This window comes from Taeniopygia guttata, chromosome 3, assembly GCF_048771995.1.
Source record: "Taeniopygia guttata chromosome 3, bTaeGut7.mat, whole genome shotgun sequence".
NCBI lineage: Eukaryota > Metazoa > Chordata > Aves > Passeriformes > Estrildidae > Taeniopygia > Taeniopygia guttata.
Window position 1 is genome coordinate 97040861 of NC_133027.1, and position 27872 is coordinate 97068732.

Below are 27872 nucleotides of genomic sequence, written 5' to 3' on the forward strand. Positions count from 1 at the left end.
ACCTAACGCTGGGTTTTTCTAATCATAAGCTGGTGTTCCTCTAGTTGGAGCAGATGTAATTCCTGGGAGATAATTGATTCCTGTTATCTGAGAAATTTCAGAAAAAAAGAGACCATGTTCAGACTTCAGAACCACTGAGATTTTTAAAGGGTTTCATCTGTTATAGCACCAATGTTAGTAGAGCTGTACTGTAAACATAAATCCCTGCATTTTTGTGTCATTGTTGTTCAGATGTGGTTTAGAAAGCTACTTTAAGGACTAGGAGGAAAACATTTCATGGGGGGTTTTAGGTAGCAAAACTATAGGTAGCTTGTGTCTTGACTCAGTTTATAAAGTTGCTTTGCTGAACAGAACACAGTCGGCTTTTCGACAAGGATGCTGTAGTGCCTTGAAGGGCTGCATGATTAATATTCAAGTTCTAAATTGAATTATCGGGTTTTAGCGGGATTATTTCATGACATTAGAAAGTGAAAATTCTGAATTCTGGGAGAACCCAAATTAGTTTCTTACCTGTGTCTAGGTCTATTTAACTTAGTTCTTACTTAGGGTAATTTGCTTTTGTAGCTTTTAAAAACAGTTCCCCATTTCTGTTTAGAAATGTTATTCTGAACAAATTGTTCTGCAATACAATGCCTGTCACAACTCTTCCCTGCAAATAAAACTGCACTGATTCCATCAGCCTCTGTAGAGAGAGAAATGGACATAGATGGGCCCCTGTACCCTGAAAGCATAAGCTAATAAGGTTTTTATGAGCCTTGTAAAATGGTGACGTTACAATGTGCCTTTCTGGGGTTTTGTGATTCAGCAACGTGATTGTCAGTGCCTTGGCTATTACAAAAATACTGTCCCCTTTTCATAGATGTGAAACTGGGTGAAGTATCTCAAGTTGCTTGTTTGGGATCACTGAGCTAGACTGCCTTTGAGCCAGAAATTGAATTTGTGTTTCAGAGACCTATCCCAGTCCTGATTTTACAACCTTCTTGTATGAACCATATTTACCAAAGTATCTGGTTTAGTATAGGATTTCACTGGTGTAAAATATTGAATGTGCCTTTAGAACAATAATTTTATAAAGAACTCATTTTCCTGCTAAATTAATTCAAGTTTTAATTTTTAATTTTTTTTTACCAAGGGTTGTGCTATGTATGTTTTGGTTTAGAGTTATCAGTACTTGGATGTTTTGCATGCAGAGAGCACATATAAATGAACCAGTTAATTGTAGTGCTAAATGGGGCTAAAAGAGAGGAATAGTGCTCTTGAGGCTGTTTTACTGCAAACAGTGCTGGGGTTTTACCTGTCTGGAATACAATACATTATTTTGCTTACTACTTTCAAATATATTATGAAATGGGGGGAAAGAAGAAGGAAATGAAGCTTAACTTGATGAAAATGCCTTCAGTTTTTTCACTGAATGTGTTAATAATGTCTTGAGTGCAACTGTTCTTCCTTTCAAAAGCCAAGAATTGACTTTTAAGTGTTCCCTTGAAGAAGTATTTTACAAAAAACATTGCATAATACATTGTGTAGGCCAATATTGCCCTTCCACTTACCATTTACCACCATTTAACTTTCTTATTGAATACAGTATTGTGTGGCTGATTGGCAAATAAATTAATACTGTCCAAAGTGAACTCATTATATATTAGACTTTGCTTTTGCAACAACAGTTACATAGCACAGATGCAGTGGATGTCTGAACTGAAACGTCTGTGGAAAAATGCAGTCAGCTTAACTCCATTTTTTAAAATAAAAAAAAGGCAAAAGCAAGCTTTCTTGGTAAACCTTTTTCTCACAGCAGTTTTGACTTAGTTCTTACTTCATTATTTCTAACTGTAACTTCATTATATTCCTTTAGGATATACAGGTATATAAGCAAAATGATCCCTTGTTTTTAGGCCTCTGATTGCATCTATTTTGTGTTACTGTAACCTTGTTCTTTGATTTTTGCTTGGGTTATTTTTTTGGGGTTTTTTTAAATGATTTTTTCCCCTTTGTTTCAGCCAAACCTTTTACATCTAAAGTGAAACAGATGCGACTACATAAAGAAGATTTTGAGATTCTGAAGGTGATTGGTCGAGGAGCCTTTGGGGAGGTACGTGTGAGAAGGAGATGGAAGGGTTGGGATAATTCTCTTGCAGACAATTCTCTTGCAAACCTGCAGCACTGAGAAGAGACAGTTCATAACAATACACTGATATACAGGTTTTTACATTATTTAGCCATAATGGATTTTATAGGCCCAACTAATGTTTGATGCAAGTACATCTTGTTCTATACATTCTTTTACAGCTCTTTTTAAGTCTTGTGAATTTTGAGAGCAGGCAGGCTCACCTGGACCATGTTTCAACAGTCTGAGGATAAATCATTTGCTTGACTTATTCTTTCCCGTCAGGAGGTAGAGATCCGTGTATAGCTGATGATTTAGAAGTCTAATAATTGCTAATTTTCCTGATAACCATATAGTCTGAAAGTAGTTTTCAGCAGTTTAAATAGCCAAATATTGACACTGACATTCCAACAACATAGAGAAATCTCTTTTTTCTGTCATTTAGTTTCCTATTTTAATGAACTTTTGAATAGTTTTCCTGCATTTCTTTTAAGGACTTCACCAGATGTTATTTTCCTTTTCAGTAGTCACTTACTGCTGTCAAACCATACAATTTTTCATTGCTTCTGATTAAGCTATCTCTTATTTGAAGTTGCCAGAGAAGTCTGTTGATCACTAGGTCGAGGAAACAAAAATGTTAGATTTCTGCCCCATTTTTCTTAATTCTTTTGGGTGTATGAGCTTTGTTTTTCATGCAGTACACTGTAGGAAGAGCAATCTAATGTACAACAGTGCCTTGAGTTTTTCATAGCCAGATATACTACGGATGTGGGTAGTGTGTAAAGCTTCTGCAGGAGGTGATCCATACTGCCTGAAAATACATGTGAACTTAAACTCAAAGAATAGTAAAAAATATTTTCTCATCCAAGTGTTGATTGCCTTTGGAAATGGAAGTTCTCTTTGACAGGAGAGGATTTCTGGAGGCTCTGGCATGTTTCAGAGAAGAGTTGTTCTTAGGTTCACTTACATGTTTGCATCTTGAGTGAAAATCAGTCCTTGCTAGTCTGTGATGGTGGAAGAGCAGACTCCTGTAGGTAGTATGTTAGGAAGAGGAGTTTTTACTGTAGTGTATGCCACTACATACTCTGATCCCTATGTGCAAATATAATCATTGGGCAGCTATAAAGATAACAAAAAAGGTAGTATTTAGTTAGCTGCTTTATCACTCTTGGTTTTGCTCCATCTGGAGTAAAGCTTCTTTGTAAAGGAGACTGATGGCTGAAGTTATTCATGGGTAATTTATCTTTAGACTAAACCTTTACCACAAAGAATGTTGCAATCTCCATTTTGATGTAAACACTTCTGCTTAAAAGATTAGCCTTGGTCAGTGCTACCGTAGGATTTGCAGCTGAGTTAATGTACAGATTGTGTTAAGTATAAGAGAAATGACTGATGTTGGCGCCTTCTTGTCAGAAGGATCATACATGAAACCTGCCTTATATTGTGTTTTTAGGAGAAGTCATTTTTGTCTGCTAAATCAGCATCCAGCTCCTCAGCAGCTAAACCGCAAAGAAACTGTAGTTCTTTCTCAGGAAGTTCTTTGTGGTGAATCATCCCATGAACAGTGAGAATGTAACTTTCCCCGTCCTCTTTTGGGGGCAGTCTGTGTGATTGGCTAGTTCTTCTCTTCTAGGAACAGTGTTTCTTTATAAATCCTTATCTGAGGAAGATAGCATGACTCTATTAATTGTCAAAATCTTCAGTAAGGAGTAAACTGAAGTTCTTTCAGTGAAGATGTTTGGGTTTTTGTGTTCTTAAAGTAAGACTTAATAAAGGATGTGTCTTACTATCTTAGCAAAGACAAGTTCTACACAGACATTTGTCTAAGAAAAGTTCTGTATGAAATTCCTAATTTTTCTGTAAAATAACAAGTAAATATCTGAGCAAAATTGAAAAAAGGACCACCAAATTTTACTGCTACTTAAACCACAAAAAACCTATATTAATATTAAATTGCACAATACTTGTATTTACTGAGACAGATTAGGAAATCTGAAAGAATGTATTTTCTTTCCAGCAAACTATAAATGAGACCAAGGTTGCTCTAGGTTACTGGGAGGGGTAATTTTTGTCTCCTGAATCAACATAATTCTGAAATTCTGTAGACTACAAAGTTAGTGCGAGTTTTCTTTGGCACAGTCTCAGACTTGTTCCTATTTTGATTTTACGCTACTCAATTTCTTCAATTTGCATAGTCAAGAAATATTTCCCTTTTTGTTTTTACAAGTTTAATGCACACAAAAAGGAGTTTAAACTAGTTACTGCTTATAATGCTAAGAATTCATTGTTCCTAGTTTTTGTTTTTCCCCTTACCCTTTTTTCTGCCTTCTGGAAAGGCTTCCTTTTTGTCAAATTATTCACATTCCCCTTCCCTCTGCATGCATGCATTTTCTTATTTACAATTATATGTAAGAGTGCTTAGTGTCTTTAGAAAACACAGATGTTTTGCTTGGGGGAGGAGCAGGATTATCATGGTAAAATTAATAATGTGGGCTTCAAGCAATTCATTGTGCTGGCTTTGAGCAGCAGGGTTTGAAAAACCTAACTCAAAACAAAAAGACTTTAAACTTGGGAGCTGAAAAATGCTGCTAGGAAAGGTGCTGCAACTGGGCAACAGCTCTTAGTGGTGTCGCTCAGCAGTATAAAAGTGCAGCTTAGTGAAAGTTCTATCTAATACTAAAATTTTCAGTTGAATAGATTATAGCTTTGAAAAAAAATCAGTACATGCTTATGCTAGCAAATATTAGGTTCTTACGTTGTTGATATTTTGAAGGTCATGAATTTGTAGCTTAAGAATAAACTATTTACTACTAATTTTTGTTATGATCAGTAACATTCTTTCTCACCTGCTTACTCTTGCTGGACAAGAAAACCAATGCTGAATCTTCTTTTCTACTTTTACTGTTTTTATTTTTATTTCAACTTTAATAGCTTCTATTCTATTTTTTTTTCCCTGTATAAGGCTATTGCTTTCTAAGCAAAGGGAAAGTGCAGACAAATACCATAGAGACAAATAGCCAAGCTTGGGGCAGAAGGTGTCTGACACCATGCCAAACTAGACTGCTTTTTGTGGGAAATATGGAAAATGGTTGGAAGACAGGGAAAAAAACAACTTTGTATCTGGCTAAACCCGAGATGTTTACATCAGCATACACTAATCTTTTTTTTGGGCTGTTCACAGGAAAATAAAATTTTAAAGACCCCCAACCTTTAAAAAGTCTAATTTTACAAGTTCCAGTAGCAAGACACTTCAGGATCACTAGGACAGGAATAATTACTCTTTCTTCGGTCTTGACAGCTTCACAAGGGAAGGGAAAAGATCAAAACAAAACTTGTCTGTATTTGTGCCTTTGTGTAGGTAGTAAATACTCTGTGTATATGTAAACACTGCCTGGATTTGTAATCATGATTCAGATTTTTTTTTTGTTACAATTAGAAACTACATCAGTCTGCTCATTGCTGAAGTGTCAGGTTTTACTTTCACAGTCTCAGAATAAGCATTTTAGAATTTACTTTCATAAAGCATTGAGACACCCCCAAAAACATGCTGTGATTGCAGAAAGATGATGATGATGTCTGTGATCTTTTGTGTGTGGTGGTTATTGATATGGAATAACATTAATGGCTTTCACAGACTAAAAGCTTCAGACTGATTGTAAACACAGCTGGTAAACACGAGTCTATTTTTGTTCTTTAGTCACTTTTCAATGCTGTTACATTTGCAGAAGGTACTGAGCCCTTGTTCATGCCACAGAAGGCCTGTGTTCCAAATCTTCACCACAGGCAGTGCTGTAGCTCCTGCAGTTGTGTCCAAGTGATTGCTGAATAGGAGACTGGAAATTTAGGCAGCTGTGCAGTCTTACTGTGTGTCTTTCAATAACCAAGCCTTTTGCAGAATAACATAGCCTTGCACTGAGTATGCTACAGGCAAGAAATGAAATCCTGAAATTGGCCTTGAAATACTTGTATTGTCTTATGCCTCTGGCTGCCTCTACTTCAATGGTTAATGGTGGGGAAAAACTTATTTTCCATGCTGGGCAGCAGGAGCTGCTCAGCTTTAGTAGCAGCAGCCTTTTAATTTTTCCCTGCAGGAGTCCCAAAACATTTAAAGGTCTTCGGGGCACAACTACATTGTAGCTTCATACGACCGGCTGCATCACCAGGGGTATTCCTGTCATCCAAGTTTTGGAGGATGCAGTTCGAATACTGACTAGGTGCAGTGTTGAGGCTTTTTCCTCTTCTCATTTCTCATTAGAAATTGATACAGATAATGGCTTACCAGGGCTTTTAACTAAGATTTAGTTAGTAATGCAAAAGGATAATCAAGATCAAATCCACACTCTCGGCTATGTATTTCTGCAGAGGATTCATCTTTCCCTCAAAAAAAATTGTGATTCCCAGTCTTGGGTTGTCATGAACAGCACAGGAAACATTCTTTATTAATTGAAATTATTGTTATTATAGGCTAAAGTAGTAATCCATTTTTGTTTTTCAAATCTGAAAGTTCCTTGATTGACTCTAAATCTGAACTTGAACCTCATGTGAGGCAACCTTTAAAAATTTCAGTCCATAAAACTAGTTTAAACAAATAAATGTAATACCTTTCTGTCTTATATCCTCTTTTTATCTCCCTGCCACTGCTTCCCTCTGCAACCCCAGAAGGCAGCAGTGTCAAGAGCAGGGCTGATAATGTACATATGGGAAATGACAGCCGCTTGGTCTGTAAATCTATGGCTAGGCAAGAGCTACACTGTGAGATACACACTGGTTTAGACATCAGACTATTGCAATCCTTCAACCTGTGCTTTTGCCTCGTTTGTGAAGCTGTTATAGCTGCTGACACATTTGAAGATGGTTCAGAGAGGTTTGCATGACACTTCCTTCAAACTGTCTGATCCTGTATTTTCTTTTCTGTTATCACTGTCTTCACACATTGCTGGTTTGCTGATTATGAAAGAGGTGAAAGGAATGTAGGATTCAACCTTCTTTTTTTTTTTTCTGTCGCTGGCCTGCAGGATGAAGATGATGATAATCTGTATGACAGCATGTTGGTTTGTAACCAGGTGTACACAGAAATAAACTTTTATCTGCTTTAGTTTTAAGATTCCTTTGGAAGGGAAGAGGCAGAACAGGATAGTTGGAGAATGGTTGTCAAAATGTAGTGTTTGTCGAACTTTTTTGTAGTTGGGATGATAATGCTGGTATAGTTCTGATCAGCAGCTTTGAGTTTGTGGCACTTTCATACCCATTTTGGGTAAGACACTGAACTTTCCATACACAGGGAAGCCTGAACTATGAAAACAAGTTTGTGTAAACTTCTTCCCTCCCTCTTTCCTAAAAATATTCTGTGTTAGCTTATATTATAGCTAAAAACCCCTAATATTCTCAGAAAAGGATGGTGTCAGTGAACTTTGTTAATTTATTATTACAGAGGCATATGGCATCTAATGTTTCAGAAGCTATGAGGAGAGGAGGGGCAGCTGGGCAGGCTTGTTTTGTTAAGTTTTACTTCTCTAGAAATTGTGCATTTCACTGTTTCCCTGCTGCTTACAACAATCAGGATAAAGAGCTCATTGAACTTCAGGTGAAAAAATGTGAAATCATGCTATCTTTGAAGAAAATCTAGTGCATAATTTGAAATGAGATGGAAGTTGCTTTATGGCAAATGTAGAGTTTTATTTGTTTTTAAAACCAAAACCACATTGTTTGTCTTGATTTAGAAGCTGCTGTGCTGTTACCTTTTTGTTGAGGGCTCTAAAGTTTAAATTAATGTGTAGGACTGAAGTCCAAGCATATAAAGCATAGAGCCAGAGAGCTTCATGTCAGTATGATAGAGTAAGAAGTGTGATGCTAAGAAATGGCAGTTTTCATTGACAGTCACCTAGAAAAAGATTATACATAGGGAAAGTGTGAAACATAACAAAAGCATACAATAAACTTGGAATTTTCCTGTACTATTGAGGTGTTTCTATCTTGATGGTGTGGTATTGTGTGCATAGTAAAAATGTGTCCAGAACACTTGAAAAAAAACCACCAAAACTGTAAGGTTACATAAAAATGAAAACAATATGTATTTTCTTGTTGTAATTTATTTGTCTTTCATTTCTCTTTTCCAGGTTGCAGTAGTAAAACTGAAAAATGCAGATAAAGTTTTTGCCATGAAGATACTTAATAAGTGGGAGATGCTGAAGAGAGCTGAAGTAAGATTGCAGTAATGTTTTCCATTATTCTGTCCCCTCTTACTTTGCTGAATTGTCATTTCTCTGTCCACAAGTCTCCACGTTTATTAGAGGGTTGGAGGAAGTGCTTCACTATTTACTGGCAGTAAAAAATTAATATTAAATAAGCTTAAAGCAACTCATCAGAAGGGTTTAAATGTCCTGGAATCTTGACTTCTGTTGGGCTGATGTTTTTGACATTGGGCCTTTTCTGTAATTGTACAAAAATTACCAACTGCACAAATGATCTTTTAATGCATTTGTTCCAATTGGGAATGTAGTCTTTAGCAAGTATTTTCTATGGTGGAAGGTAGTTACTGAGCTATAAGAAGGTAATTGCTGAGCTACAGCTCATCAAGCTTGTTAGTTTCTCAGTAGTTAAAACTTATTAAAGGACCAATGAGTAGACTTAAAAATCAGAAAGATAAAGGTTTTTAATTAATTCAAGTGCATGTTTCCTAAAAATTTTCATCTGCAAAAATATGTGATAAAAAGTTCCTCATTATAGCTGGAGTCCATTTTGTGTCTGAAAGAGGTGGAACAGCTCCTTCACTAGCTTTGCTTTTGCCTTAGCTGCCACTTTCTTATCCAACTCTGCTCTTCACAAAGTCCTTAATCTATTTCCCTTGGATTCCTTTGAAAAGAAGCTTATGAAATACAGCCTGAATACTTGTATATTAATTTTAGATGGAACATGTATCTAACTGTCTGATTTGCTTTGAAATTCTTCATCTATGCATACTAAAAATACACTCATATAGTTTTTATTTGAGACCTCAACTGTGCTGCTCTCAGGCTGCTTTGCTGTTCAACTGCTTCCGAGTTTATTCTGATTTCCACATTTATGTTTTAATTACATCTTGGTAGGAAGTGAGATCAATGGGAAACCATCACACTCCTAAAAAAATATATTCAGACAAATTAAAGCCAATTTCTGATGTGTGCACATCCTGTCTCTTTTAATGAAAATGTTATCACATTAGGAAGTATAAATGGCTTGCAGATTGTGGTTAGATGTTTAGATGTGCACAATGTGTTTCCTTTTTATCCAGAATTTACTCAGATACTGAGCAATCTGGCAGTAGTCTTGATACAAAGGGGTATTTCTGTAAGTTTTATTATTTCACCGAAAAAGAAAAGACCAGGAATAAAGCTCCATTCTATTTTTAAATGTACCCTTTTAAAGTGAGTTTGAAAACTGTTTCTTTTCATTAACATACAGTTATAAATAGGTTTCAAAAATTTTTCTTTATGCAAGGTATTAAAAATACTCTTCCCATGGGTCCAGCTGAATTTTTGAAAGTCTGAACTGTTAGCCTAAAAAGAATTACAGCTATGTTTTTCCATATATTTGTAACCCATGGGTATACAGTGGAAAGAGAACCATCTGGAGTGAAAATACATTATAAAGCATGACCTTTAGCAACTGTAACCTGTCATTTTTAAACATTCATGGATGCTCCTCTAACTACTGATGGAGAAAATGAGGCATTTTGGCTCCTTTAGATTAGTTAGTGTGCTGCACTAACACTGAGATACACAGGAAAATCATGCAGTCCAAAACCACAAGCATATAGATAGGTCTATATGTTCATATACGTCTGTGTCAACAGTGTGGGAAGTGGGAGTCATTTGTAAAAGCAGAAAGGGAGTATGTACTCAAAAGAGGCTTGAGAATGCCAGGTGAAGGTTGAGCACTGCAAGCTCTGAGTGCAAAAGCTTTTGTTATGATAAAATTACAGAGGTTGCAAAGTCAGTGTTCTTTTTTGTATAATAACAGAGGATAAATTTTCCAAATACTTGCCACTGTTGAGATGGGATGTAGAACTGGGAATGTTACTGATACAAGGAGTACCTGGAAGTGTGTGACATCTTGGTGTTACACTCCCAGACCTGTTAGCCTGAGTGTTGACAGTCACTTAGAGTTACACGTGTGCTGTGTTGGTGCCAGATGAGGCTCGGGAGAGACCAGGACAAATACTGGGCAGCATGGAAGCAGTCAGCATCCCCAGGAGGTGCTGACTCTGAGCTGTGAGGACATGAGCACCCAACAGCAGAGCGGGTCAAATTCTTTGCTGCTTGAAGGCCATGATAACAGGAGAGATACAACCATGGCACTGAGTTGGCTTTGCTGTGACAGAGTTGGATCAGATGACCTCTGGAGGTCTCTGCCAACAACAGTTCGAGGAGACTGCCTAGGGAAGGTGAAATGTAATGCTGGAATTATGGAAGGCACAAAAAAAAGCTTTGTTTTAAAAAAGCCTCATTGAGCCATGCCACAGTAATTAAAAGAACCACTGCTACTGTCTCTTTTTCTTGTTGTTGGATTTTTTTTTTTACCACTTCAGCTCTGGCTGTTGCTGTCTCAGCTGTGATCTACTGTGATAGTAGCTGTTGCTTCAGCTCTAGGCATGCTGCCCAGAGGTGGGTGTCTGGAGTGCTCAAGGAATGTATGGTCTTTTGTCAAATCATGGCAAAAAAAAAAGTGGAATTATATAAATTCTCTAGTAACTAATCCATGAATTGTGTCATAACAAGTAGAGAAACTACCTGTTATTTATACTTGTGAAAACAAGAGTTCATAGTTATTTCTCTCTGAGATATTTCAAGAGTTTACAAACAAGAAAGGAAAAAAATCAAGCTGAAGCATTGAACATCTTTTCTTCTTTCTGAAGATAATCCATGCTCATTCTCCTATCTCAAGTCTATTTTGCATTCAATAACCTCTGAAGGTATTTGTTTTAAGTATGTCTTGCTATTTCCTCAAATTTCACTGATTTATCTTCTGCATTGTGCAATGATTAAAGTATGTCATCTTAATTTTTCCTGCTCTGCATAGTTCTTACTTACTGTATTCACGAAAAAAAAAAGGACTTGTGATAGTTTATTTCCTTGGAGGAGGGAGTTATTTGCTGCTCTGTTTTTGCTGCATGTATTCTTGCACATATCTCAATCTCAAATGATATTTCACTTTTCATTCTTCACTTTCCAAATCTCACAGCCAGCAAAAGCCATTCCAGAGGTCTGCTATTTTCCTATTGGATTTGGAAATCAAACTGAAAAAATAAAAACCAAAGGCTTGAATTTCCTTTAAACTTAGCTGTTTCGAAGATGGAAGAGACAGAGCAGGGTTCAAAATGATGAAACATCTTTCTGAAGAGCAGAGTGTGCTGGAATAAAATATGGTCTGTGTTTTTCTCAAACTCTCCATCTGCCTTCTAAATAGAGCCCATACAATATTATTCTTTCCTTTGCACTATCGTTTAGATGGGTTTTTTTTCTGAACAAAATTGTGTGCTGGCTTTGTTATTTGGTACTTTTTGTTTTCTTGTGATATTCACTTCAGAACTCACTCCCTTCAAAATGTTTGTGGGATTTCTTTCCTATAGTTTTTGGGGTTTTTTTTTGTCTTTTCATCTGTTTGGTCATTTTTGTCTGTTACTCTGCAAAGTTTGTTCGCTGAGGTTTTTTTCACTACTCAGGGCAAATTGCAAGACCTGCATTGGATTAAATGCCTTGCTGCTTTGCACTTCAATATTTTCTTCACATTTTATCTTCTTTTGTTTTGTACAAACCTGTGTTCAACAATTAAAACATTTGTTGGCAGTTCTTGTTCCTTCTCTGTTCCACTTGATATGAAGGCGCCTCCTGCCTCCTGTTTTTCTTTCCAGTGTATTGAGGGGAAACTTGGGATGTCTGATCAACAGCTTATACCTGGCAAGAGCAATATTCACTTCTCCCTGCTTTTCCTGAGCAAGGGGTGTGGAGAAAGTGGTTAATGATTATCAAGTGATGACTACATGGATTTATTGGCAGCTACCTTCAAATGAAAAGACCCATGTGTGAAAACTCAAGTGTGAAACTAGGCTAACACCACGATGAGATAAAACAATAATACAAGACTCCAGATTCCAGCTCTCTGACTCCTAGTGCAGTTACAATTATCTAATGCCGTTATTGATTGTTTTTCTTAATCATACATTGCTATGCTGTCATTATTGATACATCAAGATTTTGACATTTTAGATGATGGGAAGTAGCAGCTTATTTATCCCTTTGCCTCACTTAACAGTACAGAGAAGTACAACTGCTTAAATTTGAAGAAGGTGGGCTCTTCTCAATATCTTTTTAGATTTTGTCATGTTTGGACAATGTAATAAATGACTTTTTAACTGAGAGGCAGTTTTGATTTTTTCCTTCAAATATAATGTTGAAACACAGTCAACTTGCTAAATGTTTTTCTTTATATATTTTACCTAAAGCCTATAATTATTTTTCTCCCCTTCAGACAGCCTGTTTTCGAGAAGAGAGAGATGTGTTAGTGAATGGAGATAACCAGTGGATCACAACATTACATTATGCATTCCAGGATGAAAACTATTTAGTGAGTGTTGCTTTTGTATATATATGTGTATATATCTGTGTGGAAATGCAGAGTCTTGGTTGTGGTTTGAGACTGAAAAGTAATTTGTTTGTTAATTTTGTATTCTGGACCATGCAGACCATGTGAGGATCTGTGATTTTTCCATAAAATTCTGAAGGGTGGAGATTAGTCAGAAACTTTGAAAGTTTTGCTATAAATACCTCAGGAAGACAGGTTTGTTTTCTAAACCACTTTGCATTTGTTGATAAAACTTGGTCTATCTGCATATTCTTTCTTATAATTTATCATTCCAGTTTAATTACGTTAATAAAATTAAAAGTGCACTTACTAACACAGATTTTCTAGTTTACTTTAATTTTTTTATGATTAACCATGCTGATTACTGTTTTACAGAGAGAAATTGGGAGTAGCCCTGTTTTGAAACAACTTACTATTTTGAGGACTAAACTCAGTAAGCTGTCACAAAACAATAAAACGTTTTTGCAGCATGGAGGAATACCACTAAATGCTCATAAATAAGAGTTGGAAACTGTAGTTGTAGATTGAAATGTCTCTTTTATGTTATTTAATTTTTGAGTATTTTGAATGACTAACAAAAATAAACTTAATATGAGGAAAAGTGGCCTATTTTCTATAAAATCTTTCCAACTTAAAAAATGTTTTGATTGTAATACAGTTTTGGTAATATTTATGCCTGAAAAACTAAACAATTTTGCATTGATGGGTTTTATTGTCCTGTGCTTTGGATTCTCTATCATTAGCAATTCTAATAATTTTTTAAAAATCCACTATACAGCCACAGTCATTTTTTCCTTTGTCTCTGTCTGTTACAAAAAGTGCTATACAGGGAACTTTTGCAGACTTGCAGTGTTTTTTTGCCATTATATTGCACTTTGTTCTGTCAGTTCAGATGCCTGGAGATCCATGGGTTTTGGTAGATTTGTATAGAAATGGGGCTTTGCATTTGTAAGTCTAACTGTTGGCGTAAATATCTTCCAACCAGCTTCCTGCTTTGTTAATGTGGACAGTAAAAATAATCTCATGTATTGTGTAATTCTGATCTTATCATTAAGAGCAATTTCAAGGAAAATATTATATATTCCAGAACAGCCTGCTAGAATTTGTTTTACTCTTGTCAGTTTCCTTGTTTTCACTAAACACAGAGCAGGTTTTGTTCTTCATCTTTGATAGTCTGCTGACAGGAGCTAGTTCTGCAGGCTGCTGGGCAAAATATTAGTGACACTAGGAGTTTGTATCATCACTAGTTCTCCATATGTTTTTTATTAAAATGACGTGTAACACAAGTGGCCTTTAAAAAAAAAAAAATCTGTGTAGATTGAGCAGTAGATGTGGTTGTGCAATGACTGTTGCCCGCCTTGAGATGGATCTCATCAAACTGGAGAGAGAGAAATCTCTTGAATTTCAACAAAGTGAAAGGCAATGCCCGGCATCTAGGGTGTATAATAAGAGAAACCAAGTACATGGTGGGGGCTAGGTGATTGGAAAGCAGCAGGTTTACTTGAGGTCCTGGTGGATAACAAGCTTAGCCATGAGCCAGCAATGCACAATGCAGTAAAATAGGCCAGGAGTGTTCTGAGCTCAAGGAGGAGTGTTGCCAGCAGGTCAGGGGAGGTCCTTCCTCTCTGCTCAGTCCTGCCTGGGCTGCACTTGAAGTGCTGTGTCCAGGTCTGAGCTCCCCAGGGCAAAAGAGAGATGGAACTACTAGAACAATTCTCTTGTGGGGCCAGAAAGATGATTGAGATAGTGGGGCATCCTTCCTGTGAGGAGAGCTGGGATTCTTCAGCCCAAATAAATGTAGGATGGAACAGGGAGTTATCATCAATCTGTGTAAACACCCCATGGAGGGAATCGAGACAAGGGAGCTGGATTCCTCCCAGTGGTGCCCGGTGGGAGGGCAGGAGCCAGGGGACACAACCTGAAATCCATGGAATTTCATCAGAACACAGGAAAACCCTTCTTTATTGGGAGATACTCAAACCCCAGCTAGAGACAGTCATCATCAGCCTTTTCTAGCTGACCCTAGTGTTGAGCAGATGAGGTCTGAAGAGGTCCCTTCTGTGAAATGTATCTGTGATTTGGGATTAAATGCCTGTGTGAAGCTTCCACTAGCTATTAGAATTTAGAGCCCTTAAATCTATGCTTTTACTCTTGGAAAGATGGTGCTGTCGTACACTAGTATTTTGAGAAGTATTTGAGACTTGGATAACCTGGGTGATTGTGTACATTTAGAAAGTATTTTTAAAGCTTAAAAAAAACCCCCTATTTTTAATAAGAACATGGCTATTTGAAATTGGATATTTGATGGAATTTTTTAATGTAAAATTTTGCTTTTAGATTTAACTGTAATTCTGAACATGTATTTAACTTCATTTGCACAGTTTAATACCCTGTTTAAGTGTTGGCTTATTCAAGGAGTTGAAGGTTTCTGTGTTGTTAGGCTACTATGTTGCTCTTGCAAACTTAGGAGGAGGTGCAGAATCCTGTGGTTTAAGAGCCAGAATTCCATTATTTTGCTATATCCAATAGCTGAGTTGTAAAGGTTTTCAAAGTGCTGAAGAATGAGTGCAGAGATCCCACATCAGTTAGGAGAATCTGAAGAGTTTTTATTTCAATATACATTCAAAGCAATAAGTTCAGCTCTTGGAGAAATCTGTAAAATCCATCACTTAATATCTGAAGTTCCAAAGGCTTAATGCATTTTCTAAAACTGTAAAACACAAGAAACTTAGACAATCGGTCCTGTTCCAGAAGGAGTGTAGGAGCACCAGTGAATAGAAGTTACTTATCTTCTATAAGGATTATGAGCATGATTTAAGAAGTTTATTATTCCTGTCACAAAGCAACAGATGAAAATTTGACTATCAACACATATAAAATCTTGTGGAAATGTCTTTCGTGCTTTCTTATGCACATGGAATCAATGAGGATGCTCACGTTATTCTGTATCAAGCTGTTAAAATCCTTGTTCATCACCTTTATTGTTATGCAAAATATGAGGGAAAAGAAGCAGGTGTAAGATTTCTGCCTGGCCCTCATCTTCCCTAGAGCTGGCATAATTTTGCAGCTTTTTTTCTTCATATTTTAGTGACTTTTTCTGAAAATGGGAAAGCCAAACATGTTAGGGCAACTAATATAAATAGTCCCTTTGGATTGCGTTTTCAGAATTTTTAAGAAACAAATTGGAGTATACATTATTACATTTTCAATATTTTTTATTATTTATGGTCTTCTTAAAAGTCACTGCTTCAAATGCAGATAGGCTGGCTTCCTGGAAACAGACTGGACCTCTAAGCAAAACCTTTCAGATAGTCTAGTGGAAATTTGTTCTCAGGGACATGATTTGATTCTTGGGGCTGTCCTGTGAAGGGCCAGGAGCTGAGCTTTGGTGATCCTTGTGGGTCCCTTCCAGCTCAGGATATTCTGTGATTCTAATTAACCTGTCCATAATGATGTTTGAAAGTAATGTCTTAGCCGTGCATGTTAAGTTAGAATGTTAATAATTAGTTTGTTAGCTATAATTAGTTAGATCCCCACCGCCCCCTTTGGCCTTTCAGGCACTGTTTCATGATTAAAAACAAACTAAACTAAGCTAAAATATATTAATCCTGAATTTCACACTTAAATTTCACTTTTTCCAGTAATTTTAACTATGCTGCTAAAAGATTTTTATTCTGTAAATACAGTAAAAGGCAGAAAGGCTCTGATTTCTTTAAAGCCTTTGCATCCACTTTTATGGTTGGTAAGTTTTATGTTTCATTAATATATAAGAAATCAATATTTTTCTCCATCCTTTCAATTAGAGAAGGTGACGTGTTGTATTTTATGTTGCCAGGTCCTGTATCATGTGTAATGTCAACAGTTTCAGGAATTATGCTGTGGGTCACTGGAAGTCTCTCAGACTACCTTAATCTGAATAGTCTAAAAACTTTAATTTCCAAAGTAATTAATTTAGAGGGAAAAGAAGGTGGTAGGAAGAAAGGGAAGGGGAAACCTTGGATATTAGGGCAATGTAAATGAGATTACACATTTGTTTAATTTTTATAGGTCTGTACTTTAAACCTTTTTTCCTTTAACTTTCTAACAAAAGGCATTGTTTTCATAAGGGAATCCAGAGGATCTAAATATTTCATGTTTGGTGATGGGACTATGGATGAAGTTGATAATATTTTGTCATGAGGCTTCCTATATTTGGGGAGGTATAAATATGAAAAATATTCAAGTATGCTAAAGGCTAAAATGCTGCTGAACAGACTGCTGTTTTCAGAGCACCTGAGCATCTTGGTTAGTTTTTTTGATGTCCATAATAATTTTTACATTGAATTAATTTTTATGCTTCAATGAATATTTAGGGTTTTTTTTTTCACTCAATAAATTGTGATATTTTTTTCCCCCTCACTGTATTCTCTTACCATTCCTGCTCCATAGTACCTGGTTATGGATTACTATGTTGGAGGAGACCTGCTTACATTGCTCAGCAAGTTTGAGGACAGACTCCCTGAAGATATGGCTCGTTTTTATTTGGCTGAAATGGTGATTGCCATTGATTCAGTTCATCAACTGCATTATGTTCACAGGTAAGTAATTGGGGCTCCAAATTTCCTGTTGGAGTTGTGGAGAGTTGCTTAATGGAGTGAAACTAGTTCCTGTTAGAAGATTTTAAGATGGTAACAAGTTATTGCTGTGTTAGTGAGCACGATAGAGCCAATCTCTCAGTATGTTGTGGTTATTGGAGCTGTTGATAAACTTGTGCATATGGGTCAGAGGCCTGAATGAACCTCCAAAAGTATCTCATGAGCCTTGCACACTGGTGTGTGTGAGACTTAATGATCTGTAATTTATAAAAGCAAAACTGGAAACTTGTTTGTGGAATGTGATCAACTTTGAACAGGTTTATTGAAAGGTCAGATTCTGTTTCTTCATTAATCTGTTTGATTTTTATTGAAGCAGAAAGCGCAGCACAGTGTGGTGTAAGGGTATTATCTTTAAAATAAAGTGAGGTCAGCTAGATAATGAATGAAGTTCTTAAATTGTAGTACTTATCTTTTACCTTGGTGTGTGTGTGTGTATATATGCATATATATACTGTGTTCACAGGAAAATATGAGGTCATTTGTGTCTAGCTTTTTTGGAGACCATGACTGATTTTTCCACACAACTGGCATCATCTTTTCTTTGATGTATCATTCTCTGCTGAACTCAATGGTAATTCTTGTGTGCTGACGAAAAGGTTATCTTACAAGAGGCAGAATCTTCAAATGCACTCAACAGATGTACTTGACTCTGACAGAAGTCAGGAGGAAAACTCACAGTTCTTTAAACTGCATCATTAAGTTGGCAGAATGAGTTCGTTTGATCCTTCCATTTATTGCCCTTAATTAGAGTCTGTACTTACCTTGCCTTCTTTCACTGTTCCCACTTGGCCGCGTCACTGCAAAAAAGGTGTGTGGGGTGAAAGTGGGGGTGGTTTTAGGGTGAGTTTTTGTGTCCAAAAGATGTATTGTGGTTAGTTTTGGTGTGTTATGGGTTGCGTTTTATTTCCCTTGTAATTCTGGCTTCTCATGAGAGAGCTGTAGGTGAGGTGGTGCTAAACTGTAAATTCTTCTGGAGTAGTTTGAAGTCTGCTAGTTTTGCTGAAGAACTGTGTATACCTGCTAAAGACAGCTTTTTATGATAATGTCTTATGGAAAAACCCAGAGTACTTTCCTTGAGTACTGAGGATTTGAACTGTGTAATTTCTGTCTTTGTTTTGTTTTTTGCTTAGGACTGATGTGGAAGGTTTTTGCATTCAATTTAATTTTGAACTAATTCTTAAAATGTGGGTAAATTGGTGAGACACTCTTTACTCTTGCGAGGTCTTTTACCCAGTAAATCTGCAAATGGAGTGGTAACTCTTTCCAGAAGAACAGATTCCTCCTACCTTTTCCTCCAAACAGATCAAAATCTTTGTAATAGAGTACCGTTAGTTTGTAATGTGCAACAGATGTGATATTTCCATCCTCAAACAGTAGTATCCCCAAGATGAAATAGGTGCTGGTGTAAAATTTTAAATAAGGGCCCTAATGCATTCTCAGCCCTTTGTTGTTTGATTTGTGGCATTGCCAGTGAGCTTCACATTCATAGAGTTCTAAATGCCACTTTGTCATTTTATCATTATTACTGCTGTAATACAATGCCTGTTTATAAAGGCATGTTTGGCAAGATTAAAAATGTAAAGAGCGCTTGAGTATATGTTAAATGATCAGCCTTTGAAATGGGACCTGTTTCACTGTTAGTTTTATTAAGATGTTTGCAATCGGTAAAGCAAAAGAAAGGAAAAGAAAACACATCATCTAAATGCCACTAATGCTCTTTTCCTGAAGGCTTAACCATGGTGGCCACATCCTTTTTTGGGAGTGCCTTGCACACAGCAAAGGATGTAGGAGAAGGAGGAAATAGTGCTAAAGGCTGGATTAATGTAGCAGCTGCAGTAGTGGTTTTTCAGATGAATAGCCAGTGTGCATCAGGATTTGATCTGGGTTGTTGCTACTGAACTAGAAACTGTGCTTTAGGCGTGTTTGGTCAAGGTTCTGTTCACACAGTAAGATAGCAGACTGCTTTGTTTTGTTTCCTTTTAGTGCCACAGTTCTTTCAGGATAGATTTTCACATTAACCATTCATAGTGGTATGCTTCAATGATAATTTTCAGGTTTTCTATGAATGTTTTTGTATTTTTTAAAAATTGAATTTCTGTTTTTCTTCTAAGTGTGTCACTCTTCTTGTGCCTTTCTAGCATCAATCACTTTTTAGTTGTCAACTAGTTTTGTTTGGGAGTGATGCTGATTGCAGTGACTATTTGTGTGTCAACTGCTTTGATGTCAAATGCAAGACACTTTCCTAAAGTACACTGGCTAAGATTCTGAAATGTCAAATACAAACAACCTCAGCATTACTTAAATTACTGTATTTCAGGTTTTCAGTTCTGAATTTGAATGCTGTTTCTGCATTAGTGTCATGGGATTGCAGAATGAATTTATAGTGGGAAGGAGATAAAAATGTAGGTATTAATAAAATTGTACAGATAAATTGCATGGTGTTTTTGAAGCTCCCTCCTGATACATAATGAAATTAAGAAAAAGAAAAGTTGCTATCTTAAAATAACATAAATACTACCATTGTTAGGGTATTTTTAATGTTTTCTCAGGTTTTTAGTTTCAACAAATATGTGATCCAATATTTTTGGGATAACATCAATCAGAACAGAAATCTTGGATAATTTTTGATTTCTGACTAATCAATTTCTGTGAACAAATATTGTGGTATTTTACCTGGTAGCTAAACGATGGCTCAGAATGTAAACAAAATGGCCTTTTCTTTAATGTCTTAGCTTTCTTTTGCCATTGGTATGAATTCACTGGCACTGGCACTACCAAGTAATGTTAACAGCTCCAAGGCTAGCTTTGGAAAGGAAACTTCATCTAAGTTAAATATATGTGCAGCTGTTCAAAATGAGAAAGAAAGTACATATTTGTAGCTCTCACAAATGCACAGCTTCATTGGGAAGCTTATACCCTTATATCTTCATTACAATTTGTATCAATGAAGTGATGCTTGCTTTTAGGCCAAGATTAAATATTGTCTTGTGTCAGTTTTCTGCAATTTGTAGTATCATACAGGGTAAGAGTTCCCATTTATTAGGAATTGACATCAACTTCTCTTTTATTTTTATATACTTTTAGCACCTTTCTTTTGTTTGTCTTTTTTTTTCCCCTCTGAAAAAGGTCTCTACATGCATTAATATTAATTTTAGTTTCAAGGTTGTGTTGTTACTTAATTCCTCATGGCATAAGTTAAAAGCTTATATTTGCACGCATTATCAAATATCCAGGTGTGGACTGCAGTAAAACTCTTCTCAGCTTAAGCTAGGTAGCTACACTTTCTTTATGCATGTTGTGTTATCTCAAACACATAAAAATCGTTTTTCCTACAACACCTTTATGATTTTATTGGTGAACCACATTTTAACTCAGTTTTATGTAAAGTAGAAATTCTTGGTTTTGTCTAAATTCTTTGGAGCAAAAAAAGACTGGAGAAGGCCTGGCTGCCACAGGAGGAAATTTTTTCTGAGAACTGCAGAAGATGTCCTCTGGACAGGAGCTTGTCCTGGGCACACTAAGTGTGCCACTGGTGGCTTTGCACACCCCTGCTGTGCTGCTGCCTTTTGTGCTGTCTTCTGAGTTAGCCCCTTAATAAGGGTGCATCTAAGTCTATCTCTGCCCTAAATTTAATTTGGGACATTACAGATTCTTGAAGAGTACAGAATTATAAGTGTTTATGTGCTTAAATAATTTTCATCTTGACTTCCTTTCCTCCACCTATTTATTCTGTGCAGGGCTGCACAGTGATTCAGGGCAGAGCCAATTTGCAGCTAGGGAGTGTTCAACATTTAGGTTCACGATCCTCCAGACTACTGCAAAAATACTAATTTAAAATAGTTTTCATATATTGGCACACACCCACATTAAGCAGTCAGCTTTTTCTATGGAATGGTAAAACAATCCTTAGTTGCCTTCTTATAAGAAAATATTTTGGGAAGATCATGAAACACCTGTGTTAATTACTATTTTTGTTGGTTTAGTTTGTAAGAGGATAGTTGAGACTACAGGGCAAACTCTTTAAGTTATATACATGTCAGGTGTTGTCTTTTGCATGTGAAAAGATAGACATGCAAAGTGTAAACATACCCACTTCCAGAAAGTATGTGAAATTACAGTTAGCTCCATCAGGGTGTTTCTGCATTTCTGGTTGCTGCTGTCTTTTAGTTGGAAGGATTTTAGCATTCTAAACCACCAGATACCTTTTCTTATTATTCTCTTTCGATTTTCTCTATCAGCTTCTAAAATTTCAGCTGAGCTTCACTGGAACATTTGAGTTCTTAAAATGTAGAGCAGCAGAATTCTCTGAGGAAGTGACATCCTTTCTGAGAAATACTGAACATAAGGGAATAAATCCATTAGAGGCATAAAAGAACTGTCTATTCCCTACCAAGACAGACTCTTTGCTTTTAACAAGATACAATTTGTCCTCAGTAGAAATCATCTTAGGGACATCCCTGAAATATTTACTGTCAGCAGGCAGCTGAAATCTGGTATCCTTTGTAGGATGCATTTCACTTTCAACTATAAGTTTCAGTGCCAGTGTATCCATTTTTGACTTGCTGAATAAGTGGTTTTCTGTCTTCTGGGTGTATCCCATCTTTACTGATCATTAATTTGCTTAAGTGGAAAATTTAGGGGTGGAAGACCCATCTTGGAAGTCAGCTGCATTGCGCGGTGTGTCTGAGTTGAATTGGCACCGAGATGAGCCAAGCCCTCTGGCCTTTGGTAAAGTGAGCCCTCATTGTGGGTTTGAAAGAAAGCAACATCGTATTTTAAGTGTTTACCGAACCTTGCAACAGACATGATGTGGAATACATATATGAAGATGTCCTTACAAAGTGCTGAGAGTCAAGGAAACAGGGCTAGAAAAATAAGGAAAAAATAACATCAGATTATTTTGATAGTTACTGAAAATGTATTGCTTTGAAATGTGGCATGGTTTAGTTTTACATGGGAAACTGTAGGATAGAAAGTTATTTTAGTGAGTGTTTGGTAAACCAGTGCTTCCTTACAAGGTATTCTGTGAGAAAGGTAGGAGAGCTCTGTGAGCTGTTTCCGCTCCATTTTTCCACTGAGGAGGGGCTGGATACAAAGGTTATCTGGGCATTCCTTCTGCCCTGTGACCTTGGATGGTCCAAACGCTGGCAGCTGCTCTCAAAGTGTGCCCTCGGGGTGGCACCTGACCTGCACTGAGGGCTGGATGAGGTTAATGCTATTTGACTACAATTCATTGGTAGGATTTCCAAAGGAGCCTGCCATGACCTAGAAGCATTTTGAAATAAAAGGCCCACAGATGCTTGGAGTGCCAAGAGCTAGTGGATCACACAGGCTGTACATGACAGAGAAGGCAAATGGTTTCTTAGAGTGTCTCATGGGAGTGCTGAGTGAAAGCTGTGTAGAGCTGGTATAGACCTATATGTATATTCTGTATTATTCAAGCAGAAGGAGTTTAAAAACCCTAAATCCAGCCAGCCCCTTAAGCAACAGTAGCCTTGAGTAGTCCTTTCAGCAGAGGTGCCTTTACAAATGTATCCTTGGACCTTTTTTCTCCCATTGTTCCTCTCTCCCCAAGCTCCAGGCACTCCTTCTTTGCTGAAACAAAGGCTTGTGGCACTGAACAGGGACACCAGGCCAAGTGAGAAGTAACTTTACATTTTAACTAACCTGGGTCAATTCTTCAATCTTACAGAGAATGGTAGGAAGTTGCTTTAAGCGGTCTTTCCAGTAAAAACATTGTTCATTACATTGTTCCTGTTCTCCCCTACATCCCTTGAGTGCTACTTGGGATATCTGGAGATGTGATTTTAAAAAAGGGGCATGAGAAAAAGTTGGAGTATCATAAATGTATGATATCCTCAGCTTACAGTTAAACTTTCCCCTTTAATGTTTGACCTCCTAACAAAGGAGGTTGTTGGTTATTGTCAGCTGAGGAAGGCCAACACAAGGACTGCACCCCTCCCTTCCTTCTGTGTCCCTACCTGTCCTTTAGCTGGTGCTGATTCTGGTAGTGGTACCAGTTATGCCTTTCAGAAGGTAGCAGTTCTAGTAGCAGTTCTCCTTTACTAGAAAGAAGACAAGAAAAGGAGGAATACATAGATGAAGAGTTTCTACTTTTTTATGTTGATTTTTTGCACCTACTGGGTGTAATTGCTTGAAAAGGCAGGTGAATGTGAGCACTCTGCCAGATGGTATGTAATCCCTTTTAGGTTGTGGTTGTCATAAAACAGAAGTGTTTAAACTCTCCTAAAAGTGAAAATGAAAGAGACAAGAAATAGAGTTTGATTGGAAAGGGTCCTTTTTAACTCTTAATGGGAAAATTATTAATGCCTGAAGTTTTCTGTAGAAAAACCTGTGGTCTTCCTTCCAAGTAAAAAATTTTAAAGAAACACTCAGAGGATGCAAAATGTGATGGAACCTTCCAAGAGTTCCTGCTGCCTCTGGCATAAAGATTGATTTGACTTCTTTGGTGTTCTCAGAAGAAACATCCACATTAGAACAGGCAGCTCTGATAGGAGAGCTGTGTCAATGTTTAATGAAGTTGGAGGTGTTCACAGAATTTAATAGCTTCTTTTGAGGACAAAATATTCCCATTTGAAACCTGTTTTTATGTAAGTTAAGCTATAATTTTACACTCATCCTCTTCTCATCATTTCAGACCTGGAAATACTTTTTCCTACTGCTTTCTTTGATATCCAAAATCAGCATCAGGAAAGGAGGACAAAAACCTCTTCCTTATTTCTGGATTTTTTTAATCTCAATTACTGTGGTTCTGGGGGTGTAATTAGCTGTTTGTTTGGTGACCAAGATAGAGGTGGTAATTAACTTTCAGTGATTTTTGTTGTTGTTTATTAAATTCAGAATAATGCAGGCAGAAATGAAGTAGTTGTGTGATGGTCTTCATTATTCTCAAGTTTTTTGTTGTATGGAAAAAAACTATCTGTCTCATGTTCTGTCTTCTGCAGAGCTTCCCTTTCATTATCTCTTTGTGACCACAGTATTTATTTCATAACTGCCTCATTTCATATGGTCTCCAGTTTTTATTTATTAATACCTTGTGTGTTCTTCTAGTTCCTTCTTGAAATGCTTTTATTTTATATGCCTTTTGCTTCCTTTTTAGTACTTGAAATACAATTGAGTTTATATTATTTGATTACATAAGATTAGAAGCTGCACTGAACAAATTCATTATCATTAGCTGACTTCGAATGTCATGTAGATTTGTCGTTACATAAATAAGCAATAATAACACTGCTTTAGAATCAGATATTCCTGCAGTGTTCATATAAAACTGTAACACAGAGATGCTTGAATGTATTATAAGTGTTTTAAAACCTGGTTTCTTGCTAGAGCATTCTTTCCAGGGAATATTTGGTAGATTTGGAGTGAAAATATTTTAAGTAGCTGAACTTTCAGATCTGACAAGTAGAAATTTGATGTTTGAATTTCTGAGTTGAATAGCTGTTGCCTCAGCCACTAAATGTAGTATTTCCTTTTTTTCATAGCAAATTAAGATAATCTTGCAAGATATCTAATTATAATCAGATATCAGGGCAAGAATCAGATTCCTGGAAGGACAATTAAGGAAATATTAGTCCAAATAACCCTGTCTGCATTGAAGCTGTTCTTCAGTAAGTGTTTCCCTCTTGCATTTCCAGAAGAGCTGTTGTTGCATCGATAGAGGAGCCTACCTTGTGTTCCTTTTTAATAACAGCAAAATACTTCTGGCTTTTAACTTCTTAAATGAGAAAAAAATAGGTCACTTAACATCCTGCAAATTAGAATACTGCTTACCAAGCAGATGCTTGTATGAGGTCAGGCTTGGTTCAGTTGTGGAAGGTTCTGTGGTTGGGGTCAGGGCAGCAAGACCTTGTGGAGCTTTATCTGAAAAGTTGTATTAAAATCTTTATTGACTCAGGTGCTGCAATGTTTGTGCTGTTCAGTTTTTCTTTATTAGCTATTGGGGGGCAGCCTTTAGCATTTCCTCGTGCAGCAGGAAGCAGTGATATTGCTGCCACTGTAACTCAGGAATTCTTAATCAGATACAGTGTGTGAAGTCCTGGAAAAGGGCATTAGAAAGGTACAGAGAAAACAGTGGCTTAGAGGAGAAGGGAAAAAAGAGAGGAGGGGTTAAAATCAGATCTGATACAATAGTAGCAAAGGTATGTCTTCTTCATATAGGAAATTCAAGTAACACAGAGAGGAATTTACTTTTATGTAAGTGCAACTTCTTTAGAGTTCTGCATAAGTTTAAGAGCTGAAAATTCAGGCCTTAAGTCCCTTTCCAAGATACTTTTTAAAATATATATTTCTTTTTTTATTAAGCAAGCATTGTGCCTTGTGCTTTATGTCAAGAGGAAATTATTTCTTACAGATGCAGTCTGAACACAAAGGCTTTTCCAATAACACTTTATTCTGAATAAGTGTAATTTTAATGTGTTTGAGCAAACAGTTATACAGTAATTATTTTTAATTTTCTGAGATGTTTTCCTGCCAAGCTAGAGCAAGTACTGGATATACTGGGATACATTTAGACTAAATGCATTTCTTCCATTCTAGCCTCTGGCTGCATTTCCTTCCTTAGTCTGTTGCTGTCGGGAGTTTTGTGCCAGTGTCAGAGAGCTTATTGTGTTTGGATCATGCCTGTCAATATGGTTTGTTTGTTTTCTAGCAGCACCAAAAGCAAAAAACACATACTGAACTACTTATATGTCTGTTGCTGTATGACATGGTAGAGAAACTGTAGACACATGCTTCAAGCCTGGTCTGGCTTATTCCCTCATGTTTCCTTGCCTTTTGGTTGGAATAAAGATTATATTACAGGTTGAATCTGCCCCAGCAAATTCTGAATGTATTATGGGATGAGAGATTTTAGGATATATTTGTATTATTTTCCTTGATTTCTATTTAGTAAGAATTAATGTATTGTTTTCATATTATTTCCCTCAAATTACAATCTTTTTGTTGTGATTGAAACATCATATATATTATATATATAATTATATATATTAATTTAGGTATTGTTTTATAATTGAGGTATTAATTATATATTAATTGAGGTATTGTTTTTTTTGTAGGATTTGCTTTAAAAAAATTAAAATATTCCTGTGCTGAAGGATGAAAGTGTAGTTTTGATCTCTAGGGGAATGATGTTTTGAAAAAAGCATATGCTCACAGTCCTCCTCAGATACCAGAGATATCATAAGCTGATTTAAAGCTAATTTTGCATATAAATATTTTGTTATGTTAAATGCATGCTTCATTTTTAATATGCTTCCTTGTCTATATGCTGCAGTATTTTTAATTAAACAAATATAAATTGTTTCCAGGACTAATTCCTGATAACTAATTCCTACTGATTAATCTGGTGCACCAAAATCTTTGTACAGCTGCATTTGCAGGGCTGGCTCAGTGACTGAAAAGAGGTGACTTTACAGGGGGCCACATGGACACTGTGGTAAGCAGAAGCCATGAGAGCTTTACAAAGCTTTGCAAAACCAAACAAGCAAGAGCTGAAAGTTGTCTCACAGTAATTCTTAGACAGTGAGGCAGTGAATAAGTTCAACTGGTCATCCCATTTAGGTATATTGGAGTTTTACACACTCTGAGAATTAGAAGGTAGCTTATCATGTCCTCATTTAATATATGAAGAAACTGGAGTACAGGCAGAGTGAAAACTAAAGGCAGCTTGTAATTTCATGTGCTGGTCATATTTTTCAATTTGATGGCAGAGCAGTAGAGCTGTGGAGTTTGAGCTCAGGTTAATTTTGACTCTGACACTGTAGGGTGTAGTAACAACGAAGCTGCAGCTGAGAGTAAGTGGAGCTAAAAGATCATGAATACTTCCAAAAAGGCAAGTAGGTTTGGGAACTACAATAAATATGGTAAAATAAGAAATCCACATGTGCTGTATTTCAAAGACTGGTTTTGATGAGGGGACTTTGTTGCAAAATAGAAAGAAGAACTGGAGAATATAATGTTTCTTTATGTGTGCATCTTACTTTAAAGAGTTTAGTAGTGATGAAAAAGAACTAAATTTCTGTACCATCATGACTACTTGATTTTGATTTGTTTCATACTATCAGAACAAGAGTTACATTTTGGCATGTTTGGTAGCCTGATTGAAATTTCTTTACATGTAAGTCAAAATTTTAGGGATTTCTTTTACGGATAAGAACTTTTGAAATAGTGTTTCATGACAATGTTGATTGTGGTCATTCTTCAATTTGTTGTTTAACCTTAAAGTTGTCAGACAACTTGATAAAATTTTAATGTCAAGGATTGTAAATATTATATGAGATGACATTTTGGAAAGAAATTTTGTTCTAGCTGCAGTCTTTCTCACTCTGCTAGATTATTTCTTCTGGCAGAACCAAGAGCCATGGTTCCATCACACTGTAAAGGTACAGATGTAAAATAATGATTTGATATACTCAGTTCCTTCAATATCACTTACAGTTGATAAGTCTTGGTGTATAAGAGAAGTTTCTGCTGTTACACTCACCAAGAAT

The 27872-nt window shown here is 36.5% G+C and overlaps 1 protein-coding gene across 15 annotated transcripts in view; it reads left to right on the top strand.

Annotated features, from left to right (window-relative positions):
• CDC42BPA (CDC42 binding protein kinase alpha) overlaps positions 1–27872 on the top strand; it is a 181699-nt gene that overhangs the window by 56378 nt on the left and 97449 nt on the right. For all 15 annotated transcript variants that reach the window (XM_030268948.4, XM_032747408.3, XM_030268942.4 and 12 more), the window contains exons 3-6: positions 2001–2092; positions 8224–8307; positions 12614–12709; positions 17156–17304. In XM_030268948.4, the coding sequence (XP_030124808.4) occupies positions 2001–2092; positions 8224–8307; positions 12614–12709; positions 17156–17304 (421 nt within the window). The remainder of the gene's footprint in view (positions 1–2000; positions 2093–8223; positions 8308–12613; positions 12710–17155; positions 17305–27872) is intronic.